This window comes from Lepus europaeus, chromosome 10 (genome assembly GCF_033115175.1).
Source record: "Lepus europaeus isolate LE1 chromosome 10, mLepTim1.pri, whole genome shotgun sequence".
Lineage (NCBI taxonomy): Eukaryota > Metazoa > Chordata > Mammalia > Lagomorpha > Leporidae > Lepus > Lepus europaeus.
In genome coordinates, this window is record NC_084836.1 from 100,371,048 (window position 1) to 100,398,525 (window position 27,478).

A 27,478-nucleotide genomic window follows, 5' to 3' on the forward strand; every position below is an offset into this window, starting at 1 on the left:
TGTTATTTGGGAAAGTGTGGAACTCCTGTTAGGATAAGTGAACCTCACCGGGACCAGAGACCCAGGATTGTACTTGCTGTCTTGGTGTGGATTCCTGACACTTCAAAAACAATTAGAAGCGATTGTGAAAGAGAGTGGGGTTGATAGTGATGAGGTAGATAACACAGGAAAAACAGCTGCTTCCCCTGAAAAAAGTTTTCACAGGGCTTTGGTTCACAGGGAGTTGCTTTTATCTTCTTGCTTCCTTGTTGCAGCTCTTTTGGATGGCTCCTGTGATCTGTGGCTTACGCTGCAATTCAGATACTCAGAGTCCTTGAACTTGAACTCTGGGCCCGGCAGTTGGCAGGCAGGTGGCTGCCTGGTCTGGTCTCAGAGGACATTGTGTTGGGGTTCATTGACTGGAGATGTGTTAGTGTGTGTGCCTGCAGCTTGCTCCTCCCTGCCGGGCTGCTCCTGGGGAATTGCCAGACCTTTATTTCATTACTATTTGAAGATACCACCTGCTCATTAAAGAGAATTTGGAAAATACATCAATGTTGAAAAGGCAGAGGAAATTACTCATAGTCCCGTCACCCAACATAGATCACTATCAATGTTTTGATGTGTCTTGTTTTTATATAATTGTGATCGCATGCATTCAATTCTGTAAACTGATTTTTCATTTTTAAATTTATCTATGTTTATTTACTTGAAAGGCAGAGAGAGGGAGAGAGCTTTCATCTGCTGGTTTAGTCCCCAAATACCTACAATGGCCAGGGCTGGGCCAGGCCAAAGCTGGGGGAGCTGGGAACTCAGTCTGGGTTTCTCTTATGAGTGGCAGGCACCCAACTAATTAAGCCATCACCTGCTTGCCTCCCTGGATGAGCATTAGCAGGAAGCTGGCCTCAGAAGTGGAGCTGGGATTCAAACTTAAGTATTCCAACATGGGATGAGGTACTTAAAGATGGAATGCAGGCAATCCAAGATGGGATGAGGCACTGCAACATGGGATGAGGCACTCCAACATGGGATGAGGCACTGCAACATGGGATGAGGCACTGCAACATGGGAGGAGGCACTGCAACATGGGATACAGGCACTGCAACATGGGATACAGGCACTGCAACATGGGATGAGGCATTCCAACATGAGATGAGGCACTGCAACATGGGATGAGGCACTCCAACATGGGATGCAGGCACTACAACATGGGATGAGGCATTCCAACATGGGATGAGGCACTGCAACATGGGATGAGGCGCTCCAACATGGGATGAGGCACTGCAACATGGGATGAGGCACTGCAACATGGGATACAGGCACTCCAACATGGGATGCAGGCACTACAACATGGGATGAGGCACTGCAACATGGGAGGAGGCACTGCAACATGGGAGGAGGCACTGCAACATGGGATGAGGCACTGCAACATGGGATACAGGCACTGCAACATGGGATACAGGCACTGCAACATGGGATGAGGCATTCCAACATGAGATGAGGCACTGCAACATGGGATGAGGCATTCCAACATGGGATGAGGCACTGCAATGTGGGATGAGGCACTCCAACGTGGGGTGCAGGCACTACAACATGGGATGAGGCACTGCAACATGGGATGAGGCACTGCAACATGGGATGAGGCACTGCAACATGGGATGAGGCACTCCAATATGGGATACAGGCACTCCAACATGGGATACAGGCACTCCAACATGGGATGAGGCACTCCAACATGGGATGCAGGCACTACAACATGGGATGAGGCATTCCAACATGGGATGAGGCACTGCAACATGGGATGAGGCATTCCAACATGAGATGAGGCACTGCAACATGGGATGAGGCACTCCAACATGGGATGCAGACATTCCAAGTGAACCAGATGTCTGCCCCCTACTTTTCATTTATGATAATTATTTTCCACATCGTTATAGAGCATTGATAAGTGACATTTAAAAAGATGGACTAGTATGACAGGCCTTCTTAATCAGATCATATTATACCTGAACTTCGTCACAGAGTTGCCTGTGGGAGCCTGCAGGGAGTACAAATGAGCAAGGCATGCCTGGTGTGTAACAGGAGGGAAGGGGGTTGGGGAGGACGCTTGGTCCTCCAGAGGGCGCTGTTGCTCAGCTCCCATTGCTGCGACTTGGGGCTTGGGTCAGGAGTGGTCAGATATTCCTGTTATTTCAGGGACATGGAAAATATGGCGGGCCGGCCCTGTGGCACAGCGGGTTAAGTCATGTTTGCAGCGCTGCTATCCCATGGGGGCCCCGTTTTGAGTCCCGGCTGCTGCACTTCCGACCCAGCTCCCTGCTGATGCACCTGGGAGAGCAGTGGAATGTGGCCCAATTCCTTGGGGCCCTGTACCTGAATAGGAGACCCGGATTAAGCCTGTTGTGGCCATTTGGGGAGTGAACTGGTAGGTGGAAGATCTCTCTCTGTAATTCTGACTTTCAAATGAAATTTTAAAAAGAAAATATGTTTACATAAAATTTAAAAATGTAGGGGCCGGTGCCGTGGCTCACTTGGTTAATCCTCCACCTGCGGTGCTGGCATCCCATATGGGCACCGGGTTCTAGTCCCGATTGCTCCTCTTCCAGTCCAGCTCTCTGCTGTCGCCCAGGAGGGCAGTGGAGGATGGCTCAAGTGCTTGGGCCCCTGCACCCGCATGGGAGACCAGGAAGAAGCACCTGGCTCCTGGCTTCAGAACGGCGTAGCGCACTGGCCGTAGCAGCCATTTGGGGGGTGAACCAGTGGAAGGAAGACCTTTCTCTCTCTCTCTCTCTCTCTCTCTCTCTCTCTCTCTCTCTCTGTCTATAACTCTCCCTGTCAAATAAAAATTAAAAAAAAAATTCAAAAATGTGAAGTCAGTTGTAATAATACAAAAAATGGCCAGAAGTTACAGTTAACATTTTCTGTTAATTGCTTGAATGTGTCATTTCTCCACTTTTTAAAAATAGATTTATTTTATTTATTTGAAAGACAGAGTTACAGAGAGAGGTAGAGACAAAGAGAGAGGTCTTCCATCCACTGTTTCACTCCCCAGATGGCCACAACGGCCGGAGCTGTGCCCATCAGGAGCCAGGAGCTTCTTCTGAGTCTCCCATGTGGGTTCAGGGGCCCAGGAACTTGGGCCATCTTCCACTGCTTTCTCAGGTCAGAGAGCTGGATTGAAAGAGGAGCAGCCGGGACTAGAACCTTTGCCCATATGGGATGCCAGCACTTCATTCCAAGGCTTTAACCCACTGCACCACAGCATTGGCCCCATTTCTCCACTTTTTTTTAAAGATTTTTTTAAAAATTTATATGAAAGGCAGAGTTACAGAGAGAGAGGTCTTCCATCTGCTGGTTCACTCCCCAAATGGCTGCTACAGCTGGGGCTGGGCCAGGCTGGAGCCAGGGACCAGGAGCTTCTGGGTCTCCTGGATGAGTCAGAGGCCTAAGCACTTAGACCATTCTCTGCTACATTCCCAGGTACATTAGCAGAGAGTTGGATCAGAAGTGGATCAGCCAGGACTCAAACCGGTGGCCATATGGGATGCTGGCTTCACAGGTGGCTGCTTAACCTGCTACACCACGATGCTGGCCCCATTTCTCCACATTTTTAAAGTGATAAAGTATTACAGATAAAGGTGGAATATCCTTCCTATCTCTAGTCTCCTCTTCCCCACTTCTCACTGCCTGATTTGGGTAGCCTTTGTTGTAAATTTTATGTCCTTCTATTTATTTTTTTTTTGAAATTTATTTCTTTGTTTGAATGAATAATGATAGAGGGAGAAACGGAGAGAGGTTTTCCATCTTCTGGTTCACTCCCCAGATGGCCACAACAGTCAGGTCTGGTCACATCAAACCCAGGAGCCAGGTCTCCTGGTCTCCCACAAGGAGAGCAGGGACCCCTATGCCTGGGCCGTCTTCTGCTGTCTTCCCAGGCACTTGAGCAGGAACCAGCACTCCAGCATTTGGTGGCAGCTTAACCTGCTCTGCCACAGCGCTGGCCCTCCTGTGTTGTTTTGTTCTTTATGCATACCTAAATGCAATCCATAAGTACTGTACTCCGTAAATTTCTAATCACAATTATCACACTGCAGCAGCTTACTTTTTCATTCTACCTATTTATCCATGTTAATATAGAAGGCCAGATAGTAAACATTTTAAGCTTTTTGGACCTGTTTTATTATTTATTTATTTATTATTATTTTTTTTTGACAGGCAGAGTGGACAGTGAGAGAGAGAGAGACAGAGAGAAAGGTCTTCCTTTGCCGTTGGTTCACCCTCCAATGGCCACCGCGGCTGGCACGCTGTGGCCAGCGCACCGCGCTGATCCGATAGCAGGAGCCAGGTGCTTCTCCTGGTCTCCCATGGGGTACAGGGCCCAAGCACTTGGACCATCCTCCACTGCACTCCCTGGCCACAGCAGAGAGCTGGCCTGGAAGAGGGGCAACCGGGACAGAATCCAGTGCCCCGACCGGGACTAGAACCCGGTGTGCCGGCGCCGCAAGGCGGAGGATTAGCCTAGTGAGCCGCGGCGCCGGCCTATTTATTTATTTATTAAGGGGTTAAACAGACACACAGGTAGAGCTCCCATTTGCCGGTTCACTCCCCAGATGCCTGTAATGGCCAGGGCTGGGCTGAGCCAAAACCCAGAGCTGGGAATTCAATCCACGTTTCCCATGAGGATGGCCAGGTCCCCCCACTAAAGCCATCACTCCCAGGGTATGCAATGGCAGGAAGCTGCACTCGGGAGCTGGAGCCAGGCTCTCTGATATGGGACATGACACCTTAATTGCTAGGCTAAGCACCCGCCCTGCAGTGCTGTTTCTATTGGAACCACTTGACTTTGCCATTTTATAGTTAATGCAGTCATCATAATTTGTAAAGAAAGGATTGTGGCTGTATTCCAACAAAATTTTATTTATAGAAACAGGCTCTTGGGTGTGGGCATTTTACCTAGTGGTTAAGCCCATACTCTTTGTTTTTTCTTTTTTTAATATTTATTTGAAAGGCAGAGTTACAAAGAGGGAGGGAGGGAGAGAGAGAGAAAGAGAGACCTTCCATCCACTGGTTCACGACTCAAGTGACTGCAATGGCCGGAGCTGCGCTGATTCAAAGCCAGGAGCCAGCTGTGTCTCCCACGTAGGTGCAGGGGCCCAAGGACTTGGGCCATCTTCCACCACTTTCCCAGGCAGTATTAGAGAGCTAGACCAGAAGAAGAGCAGCCAGGACTTGAACCAGCGCTCATATGGGATGTCGGCACAGCAACCGGTGGCTTTACCCGCTACGCCACAGTGCCGGGCCCCTAAGCCCATACCCTTGCAGCCATTTTGGGGAGTGAATTAAAGTTGGGAGTGTGCTCTCTTTCTCTGTAACTCACTCTCCCTCTCTCTCCTCTTTGCCTCTCAAATAATTTTTTTAATTTTAATTTTTAAAAAATATTTATTTATTTGAAAGAGTTTCAGAGAGAGAGAGAGAGATCTTCCATCTGCTGGTTCACTCCCTAGATGGCAGCAACAGTCAGGGCTGGGCTAGGTGGAAACTAGGAGCCAGGAGCTTCTTCTGGGTCTCCCATGTGAGTGCAGGGGCTCAAGCACTTGAGCTGTCTTCCACTGCTTTCCAAGGTGCATTAGCCAGGAGCTGGATCAGAAGTGGAGCAGCTGGGACTTGAACCGTGCCCATATGGGATGCTCGTTTCACAGGTGGCTTAACCCATTATACCCCAATGCTGGCTTTTCAAATAATTTTTTAAAAAGGCTATGGGCTGGATTTGGCCTGTGAACTATAGTTTGCTGAACACTAATTTATTTATTTTAACTGCTGGGTAGTATGCTATGTAGTATTAATATAAATGTACCATATTTTATTTTTTGATTTCCCTATAGATGGATTGTTAGACTTGTTTCTGGTTTTTCCATTTTAAGAATGTCTCAGGAAGCATCCTTATCCATGTTTCGTGCACACACGTACAAAGGTATTCACCAGGATGTGCGTTTATATGGAAATGGAATTGCTGAGGGTTGGTTGATGTCTGTTAAAGCATCAAGTGGGCCAGTGAAATGTTCCAGTTGAATGTGACCAGTTTGTGACCTCTGTCCTAGAATCTCTATGGGAAACCCATAGTGCTGAGACCCCAGTTGGCATCTAGGTCTAGGCTTTGCGGTGAGCTCCACGAGGCACTGGGAGAGTGGCTGCCATGGGGGGGTGCGCAGCGGGTTTCCTCAGCAGGTGAGAGATGAGGCTGGGGGACTCGGTTTTTCACGAGCAGTAGCCATTGAGACAGCGGGTGTTTGCATCCAGCCGTGCGTCCTGGCTGAAAGGTGTTCAGGGTGCCGGTGAGGAGCTGCTTCCCTGCCGCTGCTGTGGGCGCCATTAAACATGGATCCCTCTGTAGTGAGACCCGCAGGAGGAGGATAATACAGTAAAGAAAGACCATCAGGGCATCCTGCTAAGGAAACTGTCTTCAGAACAAGGTTGTCCGTCCTGGTGGCAGCACATTAAATCGTTCCATCTTCCTGCAATAATGTGCCAGTAACATGGGCCAAGCCGGTCCAACTGAGTGAGTTCAGAAAAGAATTGTGTTCTGCGTTCAGAGTTCAGGAGATTTAATTAACAGGGTTCATGCTTTAGGAATTCCTTCCCTTTTAAAGACTTTTAAGATTAATGTAGGTTATTATCATTCCTTTTTTTTTTTTTTAAATCATTTTAGAGGACTCAAAAAATATCCTGAGCTGTAATGAAGTAGCTAAACCTCAAGGTCACCTTGCTGCAGGATTTTTTGTTTTTGTTTTATTATTTTTAATGATTTATTTTACTTTTGAAAGAGACAGAGAAAGATATAGAGCCAGATGCAGAGAGAGATCTCCGATCCACTGGTTCATTCCCTAGATGGCAACAATAGCCAGGGCTGGGCCAGGCTGAAGCCAGGAGCCAGGAGCTTCTTTCAAGTCTCACGTGTGGGTGGCAGAGTCCCAAATGCTTGGGCCATCATCTGCTGCTTTCCCAGGCTGTTAGCAGGGAGCTGGATCAGAAGTGGAGCATCTGGGACTTGAATTGGCACACGTATGGGATGTTGCAGGCAACAGCATGACAACTGCTGCGTGGCAATGCTGGCCCTGTTTGTTTTTAATCAGACTTGGGACCACATTGTTTTGGAAGGCAAAAGTCAGATAGCTCAGCCTCCTTGGGGTGTTAGTGCAGAGGACACAGTCCTCTCCACTGCCCTTCTGCCCTGCCCTGTCTCTGTGCCTTTACATTGCTCTTTTTCTTTCTTATTAAAACTGTTTTATTTATCTGAAAGGCAGAGAGAGAGAGAGAGTGAGCGAGAGCGCGAGCCTCGGCACTGGGCTAGGCCAAGCCAAAGCCAGGAGCCTGTAACCCCATCCAGATCTCCCACGTAGGGGCTCAGGACCCAGGTACATGCACTATCACTTGCTGCCTCCCATGGTGCTCATTAGCAGGAAGCTGTAGCTGGGAGCAGGGCCGGGACTGGAACCGAGGCATCCCGATTCAGGACTCCGAGGTATCCCCGGTGCCATTCTAAATGTCTACCGCCGTTTACTGCTCCAGTTCTAGGCTCTTGTCTGGCCATTCCACCATTCCAGGCTCTATAGCAGAGGCTTCCTCAAAGGACACTCAAGGGCCTAGACCAGCTGAGTCAGGTCTGGTAAAATGGAGGGAAGTGGTAAATTGGCCATTCTAACCATATGGCAAAAATTCTAGTAGCTTCCGTAAGGTGATGAGTGGACTGAAAGGCTGCTTTTTACCATTTTTTCCCCCTTTTTCTTTTTATTTATCTGACAGCCAGAGGGACAGAAATGGGGAGAGACAGATCATCTATGTACTGGTTTACTCCCTAAATGTCCACAGCAGTGGGGGATGAGCCAGGCAGCAGGTAGGATCCAGGAATTCCATATGGGTCTCCCACGGTGGTGGCAGGGACCTCAGTGTCTGGGACGTCATCTGCTGCCTGCAGGTACATTAGCAGGGAGCTCAGCCTGAGGCTGAGTCAGGACTCCCTCCTTGGCACTCTGATACATGATGTGGGTATCCCAAGTGGTGGCTTACCTCGCCACACCACAATACCTGCCCTACAGTTTTCTTCTTCTTCTTTTTTAAAGATTTATTTTATTTATTTGAAAGAGTTACAGAGAGAGGTAGAGGCCAGCACTGCGGCTCAATAGGCTAATCCTCCACCTGCGGCGCCGGCACCTTGGGTTCTAGTCCTAGTCAGGGCGCCAGATTCTGTCCCGGTCGCTCCTCTTCCAGTCCAGCTCTCTGCTGTGGCCCGGGAGGGCAGTGGAGGATGGCCCAAGTTCTTGGGCCCTGCACCTGCATGGGAGACCAGGAGAAGCACCTGGCTCCTGGCTTCGGATCAGTGTGGTGCGCCAGCCACAGCGGCCACTGGGGCGTGAACCAATGGCAAAGGAAGACCTTTCTCTCTGTCTCTCTCTCTCACTGTCCACTCTGCCTGTCAAAACAAAACAAAACAAAACAAAAAAACAAAACAGAGAGAGGTAGAGATGAGAGAGAGCAGTCTTCATCTGCTGGTTCACTCCCCGGATGGCTTCAACACCCAGAGCTGAGTTGATCTGAAGTCAGGAGCCAGGGGCTTCTTCCAGTCTCCCATGTGGGTGCAGGGGCTCAAGGACTTGGGCCATCCTCCACTGCTTTCCCAGCACATTAGCAGGGAGCTGGGTCAGAAGTAGAGCAACCAGGACTTGATTCTTTTGGGATTGAAAGCTAGGGATTCAAACAGTATAAATGACTGTCCAGTTCTCTTCTCTCTCTCGACCTCAGAGACCCCCTAGGCCCTTGATTCTCTTGCTGAGCTATTCAAGGTCTGCATGTGTGCTTCTAACCATAGTGCCCACACATCAGGCATGTGGATGCCTCCCATTTTTTGTACATATTTGCTTGCTGATTTTTTAAAAAGATTCATTTGTTTATTTCAAAGGCAGAGTTACAGAGAGGCAGAGGCAGAGAGACAGAATCGTCCATCTACTGGTTCACTCCCCAAATGGCTGCAACACTTGGAGCTGCACTGATCTGAAGCCAGGACCCGGGAGCTTCTTCCCGGCCTCCCACATGGGTGCAGGGGCTCAAGCACTTGGGCCATCTTCTACTGCTTTTCAAGGCCATAGCAGGGAGCTGGATCAGAAGTGGAGCATCCAGGACTTGAACTGGCACCCCTGTGGGATGCCAGCACTGCATTCTCTATGCCACAGTGCTGGCCCCTGCTTGCTTATTTTTTTAAATAGACTTTATTTTTGGAGCAGTTTTAGGTTCTCAGCAAAATTGAGCAGAAGACGCAGATTTCTGTTTCCTTCCTGTCTTTACAAGTACAAGGCCTCCCCCATTATCAGCATCCCCTGCCAGTGGTACATTTGTTACAGGTGATGAGCACATTGACACGTGGTTATAACCCTAGGTCCATTGTTTATGGTAGGGTTCATTTTTGGTATATATTCTCTTTTTGATACACTATGTAAACTATAGTAAACACAGTTCCTCATCTACTATTTTTTTTAACTTAACTTATCTTGGTATAAGATTACATTTAGATTACACATTTTTTTCTTTTCAAGATTTGTTTATGGGGCCGGCGCTGTGGTATAGTGGGTTAAAGCCCTGGCCTGAAGTGCTGGCATCCTATACGGGCACCGATTCTAGTCCCGGCTGCTCCTCTTCTGATCCAGCACTCTGTTATAGCCTGGGATAGCAGTGGAAGATGGCCCAAGTCCATGGATCCCTGCACCCACATGGGAGACCTGGAAGAAGCTCCTGGCTCCTGGCTTCAGATCGGCGCAGCTCTGGCCATTGCAGCCATCTGGGGAGTGAACCAGCAGATGGAGGACCTCTCTCTCCTCTGCCTCTCTCTGTAACTCTGCCTTTCAAACAAAATAAATAATTTTTTTAAAAAATAATAAAATATTATTTTAAAAATTATTATATTATATATTATATAAAATTATTATTATATAAAAATAATGAAAATAATAAAAAATTTTAAAATATTTATTTTATTTAGTTTGAAAGAGTTATACATAGAGAGAGGGACAGACAGAGAGATCCTCCATCTGTTGGTTCCCTCCCCAAATGGCACAATGGCTAGAGCTGGGCCCATCCAAAGCCAGGAGCTTCTTCCTGGTCTCCCACATGCATGCTGGGACCCAAGGACATAGGCCATCCTCTGCTTCTTTCCCAGACCGTTGGCAGGGAGCTGGATTGGAAGTGGAGCAGCCATATGGCACCCATATGGGATGCTGGCGCTTCAGGCCAGGGAGTTAACCCACTGCGCCACAGCACTGGCCCATCAGTACAGTCTTGATCAGAATTGAAGTAGTCCGTGGTCTGTTGCTACTGCAAATGATATTACAATAAATATCCTTGTATATATGTCTTTGAATAAGATATTTATTTGCAAGATAACTTCTCTACGATTTCTGAATGTTGTACTCAAGGTTATGGTAGGTCAGCAGGATATAAGGTCACTAGGGCTTATACGAGGTTTCTGGGTGCCTCAGGATATGGTGTGTGATAGCAAGTATTGATGGAGTTTGTTGTAACTGTGTTTTGACCACTAAGGCTGGTGAAGGTCCTGTGAGTTATTCAGTAGGACTGTTGGGAGATTAGCAAGATGAAGAACGCTTGGGTGCGTGTGCTGACCACTGTCTGTACTCACGTTTGCTTTTGTTCTAGGACCTTAGTGTCCCGAGGCACTTTGGATTCATCGTCCTCAAGGCTGACCCAGTCAGAGGTCATCATGTCAAAGCTGAAAAGCTCGGAGTCGGTCAGGGTGGTGGTCCGCTGCCGGCCCATGAACGGCAAGGAAAAGGCTGCTTCGTATGACCAGGTGGTGGATGTGGACGTGAAGCTGGGGCAGGTGTCTGTGAAGAACCCCAGAGGAGTGGCCCATGAAATGCCCAAGACCTTCACCTTTGATGCCGTCTATGACTGGAACGCCAAGCAGTTTGAACTCTATGATGAGACGTTCCGACCGCTCGTGGACTCGGTCCTGCAAGGTTTCAACGGGACGATTTTTGCCTACGGACAGACTGGGACTGGGAAAACTTACACGATGGAAGGAGTCCGCGGGGACCCTGAGAAAAGAGGAGTCATCCCTAACTCGTTCGACCACATCTTCACCCACATCTCTCGCTCTCAGAATCAACAGTACCTGGTCAGGGCTTCTTACCTGGAGATCTACCAGGAGGAGATCCGCGATCTGCTCTCGAAGGATCAAACCAAAAGGCTCGAGCTCAAGGAGAGGCCTGACACCGGAGTGTACGTGAAAGATCTGTCTTCCTTTGTCACCAAGAGCGTGAAGGAGATAGAGCACGTGATGAACGTGGGGAACCAGAACCGCTCCGTCGGCGCTACCAACATGAATGAGCACAGCTCGCGCTCTCACGCGATTTTCGTCATCACTGTCGAGTGCAGCGAAGTGGGCCTCGATGGTGAAAACCACATCCGCGTGGGGAAACTGAACCTTGTAGATCTCGCTGGCAGCGAACGGCAAGCCAAGACGGGTGCTCAAGGGGAAAGACTGAAGGAGGCAACCAAGATCAACCTCTCCCTGTCGGCCTTGGGGAATGTCATCTCTGCCCTGGTAGACGGCAAAAGCACTCACATTCCTTATCGGGACTCAAAGCTCACCAGGCTCCTCCAAGATTCCCTCGGTGGCAACGCGAAGACGGTCATGGTAGCCAACGTAGGGCCTGCCTCCTACAACGTAGAGGAGACTTTGACCACCCTGAGATATGCCAACCGTGCCAAAAACATTAAGAACAAGCCAAGGGTCAACGAGGACCCTAAGGATGCCCTCCTTCGAGAATTCCAGGAAGAGATTGCTCGGCTCAAGGCCCAGCTGGAAAAACGGTCCCTTGGCAGGAGGAAGAGGCGAGAGAAGCGGAGGGAAGGTGGTGGCAGTGGCGGGGGCGGGGAGGAGGAGGAGGAGGAGGGAGAAGAGGGTGAGGAGGAAGGGGATGATAAGGATGATTACTGGCGGGAGCAGCAGGAGAAACTGGAGCTTGAGAAGCGGGCTATTGTAGAGGACCACAGCTTGGTTGCAGAGGAGAAGATGAGGCTGCTGAAGGAGAAGGAGAAAAAGATGGAGGACCTGCGGCGGGAGAAGGATGCAGCCGAGATGCTGGGGGCAAAGATCAAGGTACCGTGCCTTCCCCGAGCCCGCGTCCCTGTCACTGCCGCCAGAGCAGCTCCACGGTGCCCCCTGCTCACAGACAGCAGTTGAATTGAAGCAGAACTAAGAAAATGGTTTTCTTTTCAGATTTAAAAAAATGTAGATAGTGGGCATTGTGACACAGCTGGTTAAACTGGTGCTTCCAACTACTATATCCCATGTTGGAATCCTGTTCAAGTTTGGGCTGCTCCATTTCTGATCTAGCTTCATACTCAACTGCACTCTGGGAAGCTGCACAAGATAGCTCAAGTACTTGGACCCCTTCCGCTCACGTGGGAGACCCCGGTGGAGTTCCTGGCTTCTGGATATGGCCTGACCTAGCCTTGGCTGTTAAGGGTGTTTTGCAGAGTGAACCAGCAGATAGAAGATCTGTCTGTCTCTCTGTGTGTCTCTCTTTCTCTCTGTAACTCTGACTTTAAAATAAATAAGTCTTAGAGAGAGAGAGAGATCTTCCATCCATTGGTTTACTCCCTAGATGGCCACAACAGCCAGCGCTGGGTCAGGCTGAAGCCAGAAGCTTCTACTGGGTCTCCCATGTGGGTGGTAGGGGCCCGAGCCTCTGGGCCATCCTCTGCAGTTTTCCCCAGGCCACTAGCAGGCAGCTGGAAAGGAGTAGAGCAGCTGGCACACAAACTGATGCCCACTTGGGATGCCGGCAATTCAGGCCTTGGCTTTACCCACTATGCCCCCTTTTCTCCTTCCTTTTTTTTTTTTTTCTTCTCTAGTTCCTAGGGTTTACTTCAGTTCCATGTCAGTTTCCCTTCAGACAGGAAACTTTCCCTGACTCCCTCCAAAAGTCCTTCCCTGTGAGGTGCCTGTGCCACTAGATAGACTGTCGGACGCCGTGTGTCATGGCGTGTGCCATGCTTCCTAGGCGTGACACTCAGTGGACTCTGGGCTTTGTGCTATGTGCTGATGTTTGCATCCCCAGTGCCCAGCACATAGGAGACCCTCACGGTGTGCTGGATGGGATTAATACTTTGTATAAACCAACCAGAAGCTGTTCTGTTATAGCTGAATCCTCGTGTGTTTGGAGAAGGGGTGTCTTCCGGGTTAGGAGCTGAGGCCCCCGGAGAAGGCAGCGCAGCCCTGTCCCGGGGAGGCAGAGCCCCGCTGAGCAGCGCTGCTCTTCAGCCCGTCCGTCCCCCCTGCCTCAGCCCTGAGCTCCTCCTTCTCTTTCCCGGACTCCCACCAAGGCCGTTCACGAGCCGGATTCTACTGTCTCTTCCCCAGGCCATGGAGAGTAAGCTGCTAGTTGGAGGAAAAAATATAGTAGATCATACGAACGAACAGCAGAAAATCTTGGAACAGAAGCGACAGGAAATTGCAGAGCAGGTAAGTTCATTCTTTTCTGGGGAAACAGGTGGGCCAAGGGGCGTCCCAGCTACAGGGCAGGCTGCTCCGGCGTTAGGGTCTCTGGAAAGGGCAGGAAGGGAGGTGTGGCAGCCTCTTCTGAGCTGCAGACTGGTCTGGAGCACCCAGCCGTGCGTGCGTGAGGGCCTGCAGAAAGCGCGTGGAACAATGGAATCCAAAGATCCGTTTCTTCTGGTTCCATCTGCTCTCCGCGAGCTCTCTGGAGGCCAGTCCTGTTCTTGTGTAGACTTAGTCTCAGGGCAGGCTGACGGACTTTGTGATGTTGCTCAGAAACGTCGAGAAAGAGAAATCCAGCAGCAGATGGAAAGCCGGGATGAGGAGACTTTGGAGCTGAAAGAGACGTACAGCTCGTTGCAGCAGGAGGTGGACATCAAGACCAAAAAACTCAAAAAGGTATAAAAGGGAGAAGGCCAGGCCGCGGTGCCTGGGGACGCGGGGAGGGAGAACTCTGCTCCTCGGCTGGACGCCCTCCTCACCTGCCCTCCCCCCGCCCCAGCTCTTCTCCAAGCTTCAGGCCGTGAAGGCCGAGATCCACGACCTGCAGGAAGAGCACATCAAGGAGCGCCAAGAGCTGGAGCAGACCCAGAATGAGCTCACCAGGGAGCTGAAACTCAAGTAAGCCAGGGCTCTCCGCCCCGCCCCACGCCACTTGCTGGCTCAGTGGTCTTGTGTGCTCAGCGAGAGGCACCCCTGAGGTCAGAGCCCCTGCCTGCCTCTCTGTAGCTCACCCCCCACCCTGTGTGTCTTCGGTTTATTCCCAAGATCCATTCTTTCCATCTCTGGGTCCCCTTGGTTAACTGAATGACCTCACCAGATGACCTCTCAGTTCCCTTCCACTCTACCTGCTAGAAGCTTTGGAAGGTTCTGACCTTTTATTATTGGCTTTCATTATGAGAATTTTCTGGATGCTGTAATGAACACCAGTACCCATAGCTCAGATTTCAGTGAGTAACAAGATCAGATGAATCTTCCTCCCTTCTTCCCTTCCCCTCTCTCTCTCTCTCTCCCCCCCCCCTTCCTTCCTTCCTTCCTCACTCTCTCTTTCTTCCTTCCTTTTTTTTTTTTTTTTTAACTTTTATTTGAAAGGCAGAGTTACAGATAGAGAGTGAGAGAGAGATTAAGATCTATCCCCTGGTTTGCTGCAACAGCCAAGGCTGGGCCAGGCTGAAGCCAGGAGCCCTTGAACTTCTGGGTCTCCCATGTGGGTGCAGGGGCCCAAGCACTTGGACCGTCTTTCACTGCTTTCCCAGGCCCATTAGCAGGGAGCTGGATAGGAAGTGGAGCAGCCGGGGCTTGAACTGGTGCTCATATGGGATCCTAGCATCGCAGGCAGTGTGTGCCACAAGGCCAGCCCCAGTGGAAATTTTCATTAAAGGAAAACTTGTCAGGGATGTGAGTTTGGTGCAGCAGTTAAGATGCCACTTGGGACAGCTGCATCCCATATTAGAGTACCTGGGTTCAAGCCCCAGCTCTGCTTTTGATTCTAGTTTCCTGCTACTGTGTACCCCAGGAGGCAACAGATAATGATTCAATTGCTTGGGTTTCTTCCACCCATGTGGGAGACTCAAATCAAGTTCCTAGCTCCTGGGCTGAGCCTGGGCCAGCCTGGAAGGGAAGTGAACCAGCAGATAAAGATTCCTCTCTGATGCTCTGCCAGAAAGAAAGACAGAAAGTCAGAGAGACAGAGAGAGAAAGAGAGGAAGAGAGAAAGAGAGAGAGAGAGAGAGAGAGAGAGAGAGAGAGAAGGGAGAGAGGGAGAGAGAGGGGTTTAGGGGGAGAAGGGAAGAGGGGGAGAGGGAGGGAGTGGGAGAGGGAGGGAGGAAGGGAGGAAGGGAAAAGGAGGGAGAGTTGGGGGAAAGGAGGAGAAGGAAGGGAAAAAAATTTTTTAATGAGTGTTTATTTATTTGAGAGGCAGAGCCACAGAAAGAGAGAAAGGTCTTCCATCTGCTGGTTTACTTCCAGGTGACTGTATTGGCCTGAACTGGGTCAGGTTAAAGATGGGAGCCAAAGATGGGAGCCAGAAGCTTCTTCCAGGTCTCCCACATGGGTTCAGGGCTCAAGCACTTGGGCCGTCTTCCACTGGTTTTTGAGGCCATCAGCGAGGAGCTGGATCAGAAGTAGAGCAGCCGAGACTAGAACTGGTGCCCATATCGGATGCTTGCTTCACAAGCAGAAGCTTAACCTATTATTCCACAGGGCTGGACCCAGGGAGAAAATTTAAAAAAGAAAGAAAAACTTTTCCAGGAGATTGTTTTAATGGCCGTTTCAATCTGGAAAGGAGATCTTAAAATTAAATGTATCATTCAGGCCTCTTTGTAGGTGTGTATACTTTGAAAAAAATCAGGACAGAATATACCAAAAACCCAGCTATCTCTGGGTGGTAAAATGGAAGGTAATTATGTTTTTCACATTTTCTAATGAATAACCAGGACCTTGGTTAATCAGAAAAAAAACTAAGGTACGTTATAAAAATAATTTCTGAAACATCATACAAAGTGAAGAGAAAATATGTCCTCCAAATATTTTTTTCCTAAGGAAGCGATTTTTACTGTTACCTCTGTGTTTTCTATCTTTTGAATACACAGTGAGTCAACACCTGCTTCTCAGTGTCCTGCAGCTTCCAGGGGCTTGTTCTGGCCCCACCCATGTGGACAGCCCCTTGGCGAGGTCCCTTCCTGGGGACAGGAGACAGTCATCGCAGCCTAGCGGCCCTGGGCACGTGTCGGATGGAGACTGCCCAGAGTGGTCTGCCTTCCCAGTGCTTGCAGGGCCTGTGATCCGCTCAGTCCCGCTTCTGGTCTCGCTGACCACGTGGGACGTTTCCTGGCTCAAGCAGCAAGCTGTGGGACTGGAGGAAGGCAGTGTAATTTCTTTCTGATCAATTTTTTTTAAGCGTTTTCAACTGTACTGACCTGCATTAGCAGCACCTAAGAGATGCCCCCTAAAGGGTACATGAGGTCTTCACTGCCAGTGACCGGAGACCCTGGGCATCACCTGTAGCTGGTCGTTAAAGACCCGGGGCCTCTAAAAGACGCAGGAGCGGCAGACATTGACTCGGCTGCTGGCCTGGCGTTGCCTCCATTTTCACTCTGTTCCCCTCCTCAGGCTGCTGCTCCCTGGGCAGGGGATCCCTCCACGTGCCTGGGACAGACCTGAGAGTGCCGCACCATTACCTGCTGTCTCAGGCGGGGACCAGGTGCTGTCCGTGTGTGCTGTTGGGCCCGCAGTCCCTGGTCGGAAATGTTTGCTGAGTGGTCTGGTGCCTACCTGATCCTTTTGTGTGAGGCCAGACGTCCTTATCTGTGTTCACTCACATTGTGTGTGCCCCTCCAGGCATCTTATTATAGAAAACTTTATCCCTCTGGAAGAAAAAAGTAAGATTATGAACAGATCCTTCTTTGATGAAGAGGAAGATCATTGGAAATTACATCCGATAACCAGACTGGAGTAAGTTACTTTAAGTGGTGGCCTGTAAGGCGGGGCGGAGGGGAAGAAGGTTGATAAGCTGGTCTTGCCCAAGGGGTGTGGCTATGGTGAGAACAGTTGGATTCATTTGAACTCCGAGCCCATTGCATTTTTGACTGCACGGCTGCTGTAAGTCCGCGAGGTGAGAGTTTGGTGAGGTGGTATTAGGAATTGGGAGACTTGGTCACTAGTAAGCTAAGGACCTTTCCCAAGTCCCTGCTTAATCTTCTTTACCCAGCATGCCAGGCCAAACAAGTGTTACCTTGTGTGTCAGTCTGGGTCCCTGGGAAGGCGAGGAGAGTGGACCACGATGCTCTGTGTCTGCCGTCTGGATGAAGAGACCCCTCCCAGCATACTAATGCGTGATGCTCATGTGGGAGTCAGAAAGCAACCCCTGCAGACGGTAGAAGCAGCTCCTGGCCCACTGTGTCGGCCCTCAGCCCAGGGAGTTGCTTGCTTCACTTTCTCCCTGGCTCAGTTTTCTGAGAGCTTGATCTACAGACTGGTTGGGGGCTCCTAGCCACACTCCTGCCAGGCCCCTCACCACTGCACCCTGTCCCTAGGAATCAGCAGATGATGAAGCGGCCGGTCTCCGCCGTGGGATACAAGAGACCATTGAGCCAGCACGCAAGGATGGCCATGGTGATCCGTCCAGAGGCCCGATACCGGGTGAGAAGCTTGTCCTTGGCTTTCGTCCTCTCTCGGAGGAGGGATTCAGACTTGTGTGAGCCCTCAGGCACCATTTACTAAGCCAGAGAGTGGGTCCCCTGCTGAGATACTTGAGGCCTTTATAATAATTACAACCAATGATAGGTAAAGCCGCTGCCTGCAGTGCCAGCATCCCTTATGGGCGCCAGTTTGAGTCCTGGCTGCTCCACTTCTGATCCAGCTCTCTGCTATAGCCTGGGAAGGCAGTAGAAGATGGCCTAAGTCCTTGGGCCCCTGCACCCACATGAGAGACCTGGAAGAATCTCCTTGCTCTTGGCTTTGGATTGGCTCAGCTCTGGGCATTGCAGCCATCTAGGGAGTGAACCATTGGATGGAAGACCACCCCCCCCCCCCGCCTCTCCTCTCTCTGTGTAACTCTGACCTTCAAATAAATAAATAAATCCTAAAAAAAAAAAAGAATCAATGATAAGTATATAACAATAATAATAAATAAAAAGGTAAAATAGAATGAGATTTGGAAAACTGGAACCAGGGAAGGAGGAGCGTACAAATGCTGTTGTTAGTGGCCAGCAGCTGTTAACAGTGAGCTTCCGAGTGGCTCTGTGGGAGGAACCTTGATGTCTAGCGACAGGAGATGGACCTGTGCTAAAGAACTTCAGCTCTTTCCATGTACATTATATGTGTCCATCATGTGGTCACTTAAGATGACACAATAGGACTGTTTAACAACCTAAAATATTTGACAATAAAAATGCCATAGGAGAGGCAGGCGTTTGGCGTAGCTACGATCACCTCTGGAGACACCTGCATGCTGTTTGGGAGGACTTCGGTTTGAGTTCCAACTCTGCTTCCAATTCCAGCTTCCTGCTAGTGCACACTCTGGCAGGCAGCAGCTGATGGCTCAAGTGCTTGGGTCCCTGCCGTCCATGTGGGAGACCTGGATTGAGTCCTGGCTCCCAGCTGCAGCCTGATGTGGGCAGTTGAGGAGTGAAGCAGCAGATAGGAGCGCTCTCTGCATCTCGCTCTTTGTCTCTGCCTCTCAATTATTTTAAAATGCCATAGAAGCTTCTGGTTATAAGCACTCACTGTGTGCTAGACTCTACCCAGTGTTAACTGCTCTCTTCCATCTCCTCTAGGCAGTCAGTTCTGTTGCTGTCAGCTCCAGAAGCTGTAAATGGATGAACTCGGGGACACAACATATAGTTAAGTTGCAAAATAAGTTGAATTGGAAGTGTATATGTGAATTATAAAGTTTGGAATAAAGTGCATCAAAGTGTGAACTGGTTAGTTCTGGTTGGTGGAAGTATATTCAATTTAACTTTTCTTCTTTTTCAAAATTTATTTTTATTTATTTGAAAGGCAGAGAGACAGAAAGAATGAGGGAGACAGAAAACTCCTATTTGCTGGTTCACTCTCTAAATGCCAAGGCCAAAGCAGGACCCTCAAACTCCATCCAGGTCTCCCGGTTGGGTGACAGGTTCCCAGCTCCTTGGGCCATCACGTGTTGCCTTCCAGGTGTGCATCTGCAGGAAGCTGAAACCAGAAGCGGAGCCAGGACTCTAACGTGGACATTGTGATAGGGGACAAGTGAATCCCCAGCAGTCATCTTACCTGCTGTGCCAAAAAGTTGCCCCCTGAGTTTTCCTCTTTTTGTCTCTCTGTATTTTAAAACCATCAACAGGGATCTTGTATTATTTTTATAATGGAAGATTTTCACATAAATTTTTAAAAAATATTTATTTTTTATTTGAGAGACAGGGTTACAGAGAGAGAGAGAGAGAGAGGTCTTCCATCCGCTGGTTCACTCCCCAGGAGGCCACAACGGCCGGCGCTGAGCTGATCCAAAGCCAGGAGCCAGGAGCTTCCTCCGGATCTCCCATGCGGGTGCAGTGGCCCAAGGACTTGGGCCATCTTCTGCTTTCCCAGGCCACAGCAGAGAGCTGGATCAGAAGTGGAGCAGCCAGGAGTCAAACCGGCGCCCATATGGGAAGCCAGCGCCTCAGGCCAGGGCGTTAATTCGCTGTGCCACAGTATCGGCCCCTAACATAAAATTAAAAAAATTTTTTTAATCTCCTTTGGTGGCCAGAGCAAAACACATTAATTAATTTCTTGGTGCTATTCTTCCTGGTCCCCAAGTTATTTAAAAGAAAGCAAAAACAAAAAAAGATTTATTAGGTGGGGTATGTATTGTAGAAGACTAGGCAGGTGCTGGAATGCTCAGAGGCGTTTTTCTAGCAGTTTCACATGGGCGTATCTTGCCAGTCATTTCATGGCTGCAGCCAGAAACGTGACTTTGAAGCCCACAAGTCCAGTCCTATGCGGCTTTCTGGGACTGACCTAATCCAGAGGTGGACTTTCTTTATTTTTAAAAAATATTTATTTATTTATTTGAAAGGCAGAAAGAGAGAGAGAGAAAGATTTTCTATCCGCTGGTTCATTCCCCAGATAGCTGCAACGTCTGGAACTTCACCGATCTGAAGCCAGGAGCCAGGAGCTTCTTTCGGGTCTCCCATGCGGGTGCAGGGGCCCAAGGAGGGCCATCTTTTACTGCTTTTCCAGGCCACAGCAAAGAGCTGGATCGGAAGTGGAGCAGCCAGGACTCAAACTGGCGCCCATATGGGATGCCAGTGCTGCAGGTGGCAGCTTTACCTGCTGCGCCATAGCACCGGCCCTCAAAGGTGGACTTTAAAGCTGTGACTGTCAGGTGTTCTCAGAGGTGGACCTGCTTCATCAGGGAGGGTTTTATGCATGGGCTTAGCATCTAAAACTGATCAGTGGAGCCACTGCCTCCGCCCACCTTTCTCCTGCAGCGGCCCCTCCCTCCCCTCTGGAGCCCCAGGGCCGGGCCCACTGAGAAAAGCCAGAGGAGAAGGTTGCATGCGTGGTCACGGGTGCTCTTCCCTCAGTATGCTTGTCTCAATGTTCGGGAAAGGCTCACCACAGGACGTCTCCACAGCCAAGTCTGAGGCACGGCCAATCTGATTTTAGTACTTATTGTAACATTTTTTATTCATTTATTTGAAAGTCAGAGAGCAGACAGTGATCTCCTGTCTGCTGGTTCACTCCTCAAATGTCCACGACAGCTGGGGCTGAGCCACGGCTAAAGCCAGGAGCCAGGACTCAAGTCTGTGGGTGGGAGGGACTTATGTCCTGAGCCCTCGCCTGCTGCCTCCCTGGGTGTGCACTGGCCGGAAGCTGGAACTGGGAGCAGAGCCAGGACTCTGACCTGGGTCTCTGATGTGGGATGCAGGTGTCCCAGGTGGCATTTTAGCGTCTACGCAAAATGCCACCCCTGTTGCTTATTTATTTATTTTGATTATTTTATTTATTTGAGAGGCAGAGTTACAGAGAGGCAAAGGCAGAGAGAGAGAGGTCTTCCATCTGCTGGTTCATTCCCCAAGGGCCGCAACGGCAGGAGCTGGGCCGATCTGAAGCCAGGAGCCAAGAGCTGCTTCTGGGTCTCCCACGCCGGTGCAGGGGCCCAAAGACTAGGGCCATCTTCTGCTGCTTTCCCAGGCCATAGCAGAGAGCTAGATCGGAAGTGGAGCAGCCGGGACTCGAACTGGTGCCCATATGGGATGCTGGCACTGCAGGCAGTGGCTTTACCCGCTACGCCACAGCGCTGGCCCCAGAAAATTGCTGTCTCTCCCTTTCTCTCTCTAACTCTGCCTTTCAAATAAATAAATCTTTTCACACACTCACACACACACACACACACACGAGAGTCTTTTAGCATTAGGGCATTATGCCTTTTTCAGAGCAGGTAGAATTTACAGAAAACTTTGCAGTCTGTTTTTCAAATGTGTTTCCAAGCATGTGTACGCTGGCATGCTCCCCCTCCCCATACATGCACCACAGTGCCCCCTCCCCCCGCAGCTGACAGGTTCATCAGAGCTGCTGTGACTGGGAGACTGCTGGGGATTGCTCTTCTTTACCCCTCTCTGTATTTCCAGGTTGTCTGCAATAAATGAGTTTTCACTAGGGAAACAGAGGAAAGCATAGAGAAGAAAACAAAAATCATCTGCAGTATTGCCACTTGTTCTGGGCAGGTTCTCGGTAGGCGTGGGTGGCAAACAGTGTGCAGTTCTGTGCTCGGATGGGGTCTCGATCACCTGTCCTCTGTATCTGGTCGGAGCCTAACCTCGATGGCTGTGCTTCTCAGGCAGAAAACATCGTGCTGCTAGAGCTGGATATGCCCAGCCGGACCACCAGAGACTACGAAGGCCCAGCCATCGCCCCCAAGGTGCAGGCTGCATTGGATGCAGCTCTGCAGGATGAAGATGAGATCCAGGTGGATGCATCATCCTTTGAAAGCACTGCAAATAAGAAGTCCAAGGCCAGGTAAGAGGTGTTTGATGACCTGGGTTTGAACAAGGACGAACCAGGGTAAAGGGCAGCAAGGATGCTTGTCATGGTGGAGCTCCTTGCAGAACACACTAGAAAACGTTGCCATATTGCTCCTGTGTTTATTCATGTATTCCACAACTATTTATGGTGGAGACACTGTGCCAGGCGTACTGAGTACCAGGATACCTAATGCACCCAGTGTGCACCTGTTACGGAGAGTCAGTTCTTCAGTTCCTAGCAGGTGCCGTGTAGTGTAATTCCTTTACAAGAATTCTCTACGATTTCCTGCACAAATGTATAAGGCAGTAAATATCATGCGTCCATTTTACAGTGAGAAAGCCGAGACGTAAAGGGAATTGAGGAAGCAGCCAGGTCTCAGGAAACCCAAAAAGTAGGTTGTCATGCCAGAGTTCAAACGTGGGTCTTTATAAATTACTGCAGTCCAGGCTCTGAGCCTCCACATACATTCACGTTACCCACTTGTGCACGATTTGGAATTCTGTCATGTTAAATTCTGGATTAGACATTTAAGGAAACGGTGGAAAATCAGAAGTGAAGGAAATCCCGCCTGTACGGTTAGTGGATCTATTTACCAACTGGGAGAGGTTGGTCTCAGTACAGGACCACGCACTGTCAACATGTGCTTGCCTTTTGCAGGCCTAAGAGTGGAAGGAAGTCGGGATCCTCCTCTTCCTCAGGAACCCCTGCGTCCCAGCTTTACCCGCAGTCTCGGGGGCTGGTTCCCAAGTAGAGGCCGGTGCTGCCTCTCCCAGGGCATAAGCGAGCATTTGCCTTCTGCGAGAAGAGACGAGCACAAGCTGCAGAGAGGACTGGAGCCCGGGCTCCACACCGTTCCCCTGGGGAGGCGCGATGGCCCTTGTGGAGTACCCAGCTTGGTCTGAGCAAGCCTGCTGCTCCCGACGAGGCACTCGGTTCCCTGGGCAACGTCTTTTCATTAGCATCTCAGAACTGCATGGGTAAGGTAAAGTACGGTAGTCCACGTGGAAAGCAAGAGAATGAGCAGTGACCTTGCTTCCCCCTCCCTGCCCTGGCACTGTCCCCTCCCCTTTTCCGGCCTGTTGTTTATCGGGGCTCCCTTCTTGCTGAACAGTGGGCAGAATCGAGTCACCCTAGGAGGACCCTTTGGAGCCTCAGGATAAAATGACAGTGAGACTGAAAAGTGGACGCTGTAGAACTTGAATGGGTGCTGTTCTTGTAGGGAAGACAGAGAAACCACGTTTGGCCCCGTGCCCCAGGCGGGCCCATCAGCCCTCTGGCTTCCATGCACCCCAGTAAGAAGTGGACCTGCCCTTGGGGAAGACCTGAATGAGGACTCTCTTCTGATTGCTGCTCCTGAAGGATTCAATGTCAGTGGTGTTCCCTTCGCCTCTGTGGAGAGCTTAGGGAAGCAGCTTCTTTAAGACCTCAGATCCGAGACCACCCCATCAAAGACCTCTGTCCGTAAGCTGGTGCCACGTCCACACAGCATGCCACTCTGCTCCTCATTTGTATCCACTTTCCCCCATGCGTGCAGGCTCGGAGCATCCTTGCGGGGGTCCTCTGTCCTCTGCCTCCAGAGAGTGCTGTGCAGTGGGAGTGTTTTCTGGGAGAAGGGAGGCTGGTTCTGCCTTCTCAGATGGGACTAGAGCTGCGGGATGAACACGAGGTGGCACTTTGGTGTCCCCCACTTTGTTGCCTCTTGCCAGGGAGCAGAAGAGCAGCCAGGCGGAGGTAGAAATGGAGCCATGGGAGTCAGTGCAGTGGAAAGGGAAGGTCTAACAGATGGAAACCAAGGAACCCTGCCCGCTTTCTGCAGAGAACACGGCGAGTCCCAGAACTGTGGCTCCCCCCAGCTGCAGCCCGAGATGCTGGTGGGGAGTGGCCATGTACTTGAATAGGCTAGAGGAGACCTAGGAGAGAGTTCCAATTCCAATTTACATAGATTAGTTTGCTTTGTAAGTTTTAGTTTTCATATTACTGGGATTCAAAGGTTCATTTTATGTTGGTCATTAGATGAATTTTCCTTATTTTTGCCCCAAGAGAAGCTTATAGGTGTGTGTGGGTGTGCAAGCAGAAGGTGCCTGTGTCCTGTGAGCGTGTCTGTGTGTGTCTGTAAGAGAGTGCGAGAGACCAAGAACTTGCCCAATTTTAGAAATACTCTAATGTGCGGTTTTTGCCTTTTGTCTTTATTAAAGGCCCATTGAATGACTAGTCCAGGCTGGAAGCCCTCCCTTGCGGGCATAAAATCCATGAGCCAAGCCTGAGCGACAGTCTGAGTCCCCAGGTCTGCCACACTGGCGCACCTTGCTGGCATGGTGCCCCAGAAAGGTGGTGACTCGGGTGGGCCTGGAGTTACATTTTAACTAAGCTGCCCAGTTCCCAGGGCACATTTCTGGGTCAGAGCCCGTGGGAAAGAGAAGGTACCAAGTGCAATGTCTTAGCATTCCGTCAGATGGAGATCTGCCGTCCAGTAGCCCATCTCCTTTGCCGTAACCATTCTTTCTGAACAGGACTCTGTGCAGCACTTCCCAGAGCCTCACAGAGCCTTCCCTCGGCTTTTCTTGGATCAAATCCTGTTTCCTTCTTACTTACTAAGCGTGTGTCTGACTAGGAGACAGATACTGAGGTGTGTAGCCTACGTTGGTTGGCCACTGGCGACATGTCCCTGGCACCACGTTTCCTCAAAGCTAGTCTGAATTCTACAAGCCGAAAATATCTGTGTTGCAGATCAGAGAGCTGAAAACTCGAGCTCACACTAAACCTTAGTACAGGTGTCTCAGAATGGCAGTGCTGACCAAAGGTGGTTAAGTAACGCAGAGAACTTTACCAAGAAGGCAAACAAAGAACGCCACGGTGACCGACAGGGTTATGGAAACAGGCTTGCCTTGTGCAAGGCTGTATTCGTGGGGTGTGGAACAAAGGAGAACACTCCCTGGGAAATGAAGCTGTCCCTTGCCAAGAGTTTCTGGTGCTTTTCTTCTCTCAAAATGGATCCGATAAATATTCGAATCAAGCAGATGGTAGTGTGTCTTGCTGCCATCAGAGCTGCTGCTCTGGGTTCTGAATTGAGCCAAGTGTGTAGAGGACCTACCAAGCCCACCGAGGGGCCAGGCGTTCATATCTAGTCACGCTAGAACGTTCCAAGCCATCCGAGGGCCCTCCTGCCAGCAGCAGCTGGTGAGGTGTGGGAGCGAGTCTCTAACCGGATCTGAGAAGACCTCTGGGAGAAGGAGGTGGAGGCTGTGCACGCTCATCAGATCCACGTGTGCGCTGATCAGTAGACTGTGTCTGGCTTCATACAGAAAGTCGCGTGTCTCCTAGACCCCTGGAATCCAAACCCAAGGCTACAAAATCATAGGCATGAAGCACTTTGTTAGGGCTCGGACCCAGCGCTGGACTGTTCCCCATCGCAGGCCTGCTCGCTGCTCCAACTGCTCCACCCACCCCTCCCGCGACCAAGGGCGCCAAGTGCTCTGCCACTCAGGCCTGGGCCACTCGCCGCTTTTCCCTGCTGACTCTTGCAAGTCCTCCCTGACTGAATGTAGAATCGTCGCCAAGTTTCTGAGAAGTGTCGAGTCCCCGTTACCGTGGGATGTCAAAGCGTGCTGTGCACAACACCTAGGACCACCTGAACCCCATCGGTGGACAAAAATGGGCTGTTAACAGACGCCAGAAGCTCGGAGGACGCTAGATAAGGAAGTGGCCCGGCTGTTGTCTGCTACACAAGGCTTCGCTAGTGCTGTCCAGAAAGCTGCCGTCTCTCTCCCGCCCGTGTTTGTTGAGTGAAATGCTCTTGAGGCTGTTTATGAAAGGAGCGATCCCAGACAGGCAGGAGGCGTGTGGGCGCTGTGGCTCCTTGGAGTTAATGTTGACCTTGACCTTCTCTTTGGCTACCTTTAGACAAAGAATATGCCGATACTTGGGGTTCTGAGTTTTACAGTTGATATTTATTTGTATCATCTCTTTGTCTAGGAATGTAAAAGTGATTCTAAGCTAAGATGTGTAATAAAAATCAATCAGATTTATTGTACCTACAAAAATTCGTTCTCATAAATGACTAATGCTTTTGAAAATGACACGCCTGTGGCTGGCACACTGGCATTCTTTACAAATATTTTAATTTTCCTAGTGAAAGGTGGGCGGGAGTGGAAAATGAACACCAAGTTGGAACGCGGGCACTTGAGGAATATAGCAACAAGGGAAAGGGGCATGAAACGCAGACAGACAGGGTGATGGCAAGCACTTTCCACGTATTTCCACGGAGGTCCTTGAGACAGGCCTGGGCAGCAGGCGCGAAATTTCTTTTTGCTTCTCTGTTCTGTTTTTTAGATTCCTTTAAATTTATTAAACTTTAAAATGTATCTATGTATTTTTTAAACCACAAAAATATTTTCTGTTGTTTACTATTAGGAAAAAAAATACCAAAAAAGGACCACACTCTGTCTTGTGGTTTCTCCTTGTAGGCTTACAGGAGCGCGCCCTGGGAGATTGTACACTCTAGAGGGGTGTGCACCTGGTGGGGGTGTGTGTGCCCTGGTGGGGGTGTATGCACCTGGTGGCCTACAGGAGTGTGCTCTGGAAGATTGTACACTCTGGAGGGGTGTGCCCCTGGGGAGGGTGTGTGCACCCTCGTGGGGAGGTATGTGCACCTGGTGGGAGTTGTGCACCTGGTGGGGGTGTGTGCACTCTGGTGGGGGGTACACCCTGGTGGTGGTGTGTGTACACTTAGTGGGAATGTGTGGCCATAGAAGTGTGCCCTGGGAGATTATACACTCTGGAGGGGTGTGCCCCTGGGGAGGGTGTGTGCACCCTCCTGGGGAGGTATGTGCACCTGGTGGGAGTTGTGCACCTGGTGGGGGGTACACCCTGGTGGTGTGTGCACCTGGTGGGGGGGTGCACCCTGGTGGTGGTGTGTGCACCTGGTGGGGGGGTGCACCCTGGTGGTGGTGTGTGTACACTTAGTGGGAATGTGTGGCCATAGGAGTGTGCCCTGGGAGATTATACACTCTGGAGGGGTGTGCCCCTGGTGGAGGTGTGTGTGCCTGAGGAGGGTATGTGCACCCTGGTGGAGGGGTATGTGCACCTGGTGGGGATTGTGTACCTGGTAGGAGTTGTGTACCTATGGGGGTGTGTGCACTCTGGTGGGGGGTGCACCCTGGTGGTGGTGTGTGCACCTGGTGGGGTATGTGCACTCTGGAGGGGTGTGTACCTGGTAGGGATGTATGCGCCTGGTGGGGGGGTGTGTGCACTTGGTTGGGGGTGTGTACACCTGGTGGAGGTTGTGCCCTCTGGAGGGGGTGTATGCACCTGGTGGGGGTTGTGCTCCTGGTGGGGGTTGTGCCCTCTGGTGGGGGGTATGTGTGCATCTGGTGGGGGTTGTGCACCTGGTGGTTGTGTGTATACCTGGTGGAAGTTGTGTGCCTGGTGGGAGTGTGTATACCTAGT

General features: G+C 50.4%; 1 protein-coding gene across 2 annotated transcripts in view; it reads left to right on the forward strand.

Annotated features, from left to right (window-relative positions):
* Positions 1-26,419, forward strand: part of KIF3B (kinesin family member 3B) — a 45,852-nt gene extending 19,433 nt beyond the window's left edge. For both annotated transcript variants that reach the window (XM_062204013.1, XM_062204012.1), the window contains exons 2-9: positions 10,678-12,145; positions 13,412-13,513; positions 13,823-13,945; positions 14,049-14,167; positions 16,886-16,999; positions 17,581-17,686; positions 21,849-22,027; positions 22,691-26,419. In XM_062204013.1, coding sequence (XP_062059997.1) covers positions 10,742-12,145; positions 13,412-13,513; positions 13,823-13,945; positions 14,049-14,167; positions 16,886-16,999; positions 17,581-17,686; positions 21,849-22,027; positions 22,691-22,784 — 2,241 coding nt within the window. In that variant the 5' untranslated portion in view covers positions 10,678-10,741 and the 3' untranslated portion in view covers positions 22,785-26,419. The remainder of the gene's footprint in view (positions 1-10,677; positions 12,146-13,411; positions 13,514-13,822; positions 13,946-14,048; positions 14,168-16,885; positions 17,000-17,580; positions 17,687-21,848; positions 22,028-22,690) is intronic.
* Positions 26,420-27,478: the final 1,059 nt, after the last annotated feature.